Source organism: Arachis ipaensis, chromosome B09, assembly GCF_000816755.2.
Source record: "Arachis ipaensis cultivar K30076 chromosome B09, Araip1.1, whole genome shotgun sequence".
Taxonomy (NCBI): domain Eukaryota; kingdom Viridiplantae; phylum Streptophyta; class Magnoliopsida; order Fabales; family Fabaceae; genus Arachis; species Arachis ipaensis.
In genome coordinates, this window is record NC_029793.2 from 1,053,933 (window position 1) to 1,056,434 (window position 2,502).

A 2,502-nucleotide genomic window follows, 5' to 3' on the forward strand; every position below is an offset into this window, starting at 1 on the left:
AGTAACATATAAGTTGCCCTCTCTGATGTGTCATATTTTAATTGGGTGCTTATTTTAATCTGAGTTAATAATATCTTGGAAGACGGTGACGGCCTATCAGAAGAAGAAAATGGAACACCCAATAAGACGGTGATACTTAGGAGGCACAACGACGACGACAAAGGAGTGGGGAGGAGTAAATACAATTAGAGAGAGTTGGAGTACCCTTTCTAGAAGAATGATTTGGGAAGAGAAAACAATGGGGAGGAGTAAACGTAATTAGAGAGAGTTGGAGTACTTTTTCTAGAAGAATGATTCGGAAAAAAAAAATAAGACACCCAATGAGACGGTGATGCTTGGGAGGCGTAATGACGACGACGAAGGAGTGAGAAGGAGTAAACGCAATTAGAGAGAGTTAGAGTACATTTTCTAGAAGAATGATTTGAGAAGAAAAAACGAAACACCAATGAGACGGTGATGCTTAGGAGGCGCAACGACAACCAAAGAGTGGAGAACATAACTCATGTTAAAATAAACACCCAATTAAAATATAACACATCAGAAAGGATAACTTACATGTTACTTTAGAGAGGGAATGATAGCATTTAACGACTCTCAGCTATTAACTTCACATAAAGATAACTGCATTTGAGTTTTCACATATATAATATCAGATTCTATATATTATTTCAGGGTTTTCTAGATTTGAGACTGAAGCCATGGATTAGGAACATGTTAACTCGTTGCTTAGCCATTACTCCTAGTTTGGTTGTAGCACTGATTGGTGGCTCTTCCGGTGCCGGAGAGCTCATAATTATTGCATCTGTAAGGCCACCATAATGCTTTTGATTAGAAACATTTTAATAATTGAACAAAATATGTTCTTCATTCTCTGCTATTCAGATGATATTATCATTTGCGCTTCCGTTCGCCTTGATTCCACTTCTCAAGTTCACTAGCAGCAAAACCAAGATGGGAGAACATGTTAACTCTTTGATGGTAAATTCTTTGAACTATAACATGTTTAAAAGTTCAGAGATCAAATTGAATGTTTACTTTTTTTTATGGTAGATCGCGTCTGTTACTTGGATGATCGGGTCGTTGATCATGACCATAAACATATACTACTTAATATCTAGCTTCATAAAGTTGCTTCTTCATGCTAAGATGAAAATGGTTGGAAAAGTGTTTGTGGGAATACTAGGATTCTCGGGCGTGGCGGTGTACTTAGCCGGAATTGCATATCTGGTGGTGAGGAAGAACAGAAAGGCGACACCATTTTTGGCACTAACATCAGCAGCAGCAGAGGATTGCAATGAGTCACTTTCTCATCTTCCAAGAGAAGACATAGTAAGCATGCAATTGCCTGAGAGAATTGTTAGTCCAGCAGATATTTGAATTTGTCTACAAGGGTAAACATCTATTTTAATAAAGATTTTACAGATATTATGCTTCTTTGCAATTAGATGAAACGAGTTAAATATGAGGAATACAATTAAGGAGAAAAAACCATGAAATATTGAAATATGAATTCACATTGACGCCTGTTATGAGTAGCTCATGTCGTAACATGCATGCAAACATTGGGTCGTTGGACGAATCTGAAAAAAAAAAAAAGGTAAAAACTCAGATGAAGTCGACTTCACCTGAAGTTGATACCTGAGAGACGTTAGATAAAAATTTAGTCAAATCAGTCAAATTATTTAACAGTTCTCCGATATCAACTTTACGTGAAGTCGAAAGTCGACTGTATCTAAGTTTCAAAAAAAAAAAAAATTAAGAAAATCTTTATTTTTCCAAAAAATAAAGCCAACATTAGGAACTTAGGTCCAGATGCACTTGTTGCAAAGTATATATGATGAACACTAAACTAAGATTTTTTATGCATATAGATGCACATATACATATATGTTTTTCTTGGAGGAGGTACACTGGGCCTGGGCAAAATCGGGGCCACCTGACCTGACTATGGAGTTTTAGACCAAATTTGGGCCTCTGTTTTTAATAACTTAAATAATATAGTTTTTTTTTTCTTATTTAAAAATTTCGAGTTTAAATCCTACTGATTGTAATCGGTTGAAAAATTTTTCTAGCTATTGCTGCAACATGTGTGATAGTTAGATTGGAGGTTGTCCAATCCATTTAAAAAAAAAAAATTTTTTACTTTTTTTATTGCGTTGATCTAATAGTTAACTTATTAATCCGTACAATAAATATTTAAATGAAGCTCAGATATACCATAAAAAAAACACATTTTACTCTCTTTTTTACTCCCTTCATTCTCCATCCATTCCAAGTAACTTTTTCTTCCTTCCTCTTTTAATTGGTTTATGTTAATATATGTTAGGTTCGTATAACAATTAAAATAGGTTAGTGTAGCTAGTGTTTAACATAGTGATTAACATAGAATGAAAAAAGATTATATGAGTAAAAATATTAAGTGCACATAAAAAATTAGTTATTAAATTAATTATTATGTATTTATATATAAATATATATAATTTAATTTATTTTTTATTGTGT

At 33.5% G+C, this 2,502-nt stretch overlaps 1 protein-coding gene across 1 annotated transcript in view; it reads left to right on the plus strand.

Annotated features, from left to right (window-relative positions):
- The window catches only part of LOC107618045 (metal transporter Nramp6), a 4,361-nt gene extending 2,832 nt beyond the window's left edge, over positions 1-1,529 (plus strand). Inside the window, exons 12-14 of the mRNA XM_016319970.2 lie at positions 670-804; positions 883-978; positions 1,051-1,529. Of these exons, the coding sequence (XP_016175456.1) occupies positions 670-804; positions 883-978; positions 1,051-1,377 (558 nt within the window). The 3' untranslated portion in view covers positions 1,378-1,529. The remainder of the gene's footprint in view (positions 1-669; positions 805-882; positions 979-1,050) is intronic.